Genomic DNA, 1666 nt, shown 5'->3' with positions numbered 1-1666 from the left:
TGTGTGTGTGTGTGTGTGTGTGTGTGTGTGTGTGTAGTAACGGAATTGAGATTATAGATTAATGTCCAGTAGCAGTCCATGCCTGCAAGAGTTGCTGAAATATGGGGGAAATGGTTCTTATAAGGGAATTTGATTTCACGACTTTAGGTCTTTTGGGCACTGAATTCGTGCATGTAGTGCAATCAGTGATTTTGTTCTTAACTTTAAAAGACAGACAGCACTCGTTTATTGAATCTTTTATTCCACAGAGACGCTAAAACGTTCTCCGTGGATGAGATCGGTGTGTTTGTCTCAGTGGCAGCAATATGCCTACAGCATGATCCCTTAGACCCTCACACAGGAGGCTTTGCTTCAACGCACTATCTCATCTTCAATAAAATCATGGGCAATATCAGTGGATGGGTAGGTAAACTAACATAACTAACATCTGTCACTATGTCGATGTGATCTACGAAAAAAAGAAGGATTTTGTATAGTATAATATGTGACAGACGCCAACTAGTATCTGAGGTGTAAGGTTAGGCTCTTTTCCATCACACGCAGAAGACCCGAGTTTCAACTCCAGTGAGGGGAAAGTATCTTCGTCTGTTTCCTGGGACATTGTGTCCTTCTCAGCCCGAGTTGGTCCTGAGAGGCAGGGTCGAAGCAGCCCGCCTACTTAATGATTTTCATTGTATCAATAGAGGCGAAAAACATCTGCAAGTGCAATAACCAGATGCCAGTTTCAACACGATGAGGTCCTCTATCAGAATCAAGCAGAATCTCCCATTTCCTCCTGTTTGTGATAGGCCTGTGTCAAGTGAAAAGAGAGCTGTCGAGATTCCCATAAAACAGAAGAGGGATCCGACCCGTGATTCAGCATTCCGCAAACGGAGCAAAAAGGATGGCCATAGGGACCTAAAGAATACTCATTACACACTAAATTACAGGGAACAATAAATAGAGCCATTTTCGTAAACGAAACCGCAGAGTGAAGCTCAAAAGCACAATGTATTAAAATATTTAACAGAACGTGGTACGGGTGGTTGGTATTTCCTTTGACTTTTTCTTTACGTGCTCTTTGTTTGAAGTAGACGACTTAAGTGTCGTGTCTATAATAAGCTTCTCTTTACTCATACTAGATCTATATTAAAAACGAAAATTAAATCAAAGTATAATCCCGTGGCTACTGTAGTGTAATTAGCGCTTAGTCCCATGCTGACTGTTGTTTAGTTTTAATCTTAGTAAGAGTTTTGCGCATTTGCAACACAATAAGGTCATGTAAGTGCCAATTCGAAGATTAGAAGTGTTACAAGAGAGTAACAAACACACAGCAGAAGGAGGAGAGATCAGTGCGATAAATGTTTGATAGGAAAAAAAGAGCAAACCGCACGGGCGCTCCCGTCAACCACCGGCTGACTCTTGTTCGGGAGAGTCAAAATTTTGATTATATGACTAAAAACCTTGCCAAAATTGACCTAGATTTAGGAAGACACTCAGATCTTACTTGACGTAAACATGAGGAAAGACGTTCAACTTTATACAACAGTTACACTCCACCCCAACATCCCGTAAAAGGGCGCTTCCAGAAATTGCTAACACGAACGGAGCAGAAAACTAATTATAAATTGAATTATATTTTTAAAATTAAAGACAAATACTCTCCCTGTCGCACTCTCTCTTTCTC

The 1666-nt window shown here is 40.8% G+C and overlaps 1 protein-coding gene across 1 annotated transcript in view; it reads left to right on the top strand.

The window, feature by feature from the left end:
- The window catches only part of LOC101850562, a gene marked incomplete in the record, with an annotated part of 29816 nt that overhangs the window by 15836 nt on the left and 12314 nt on the right, over window positions 1–1666 (top strand). The window contains 1 exon segment of the mRNA XM_005098059.3: window positions 249–402. Within this exon segment, the coding sequence (XP_005098116.2) occupies window positions 249–402 (154 nt within the window).

This window comes from Aplysia californica, unplaced genomic scaffold (assembly GCF_000002075.1).
Source record: "Aplysia californica isolate F4 #8 unplaced genomic scaffold, AplCal3.0 scaffold00171, whole genome shotgun sequence".
Lineage (NCBI taxonomy): Eukaryota > Metazoa > Mollusca > Gastropoda > Aplysiida > Aplysiidae > Aplysia > Aplysia californica.
Note: the sequence above shows the minus strand (reverse complement) of the source record. Positions and strands in the feature narration are given on the sequence as shown.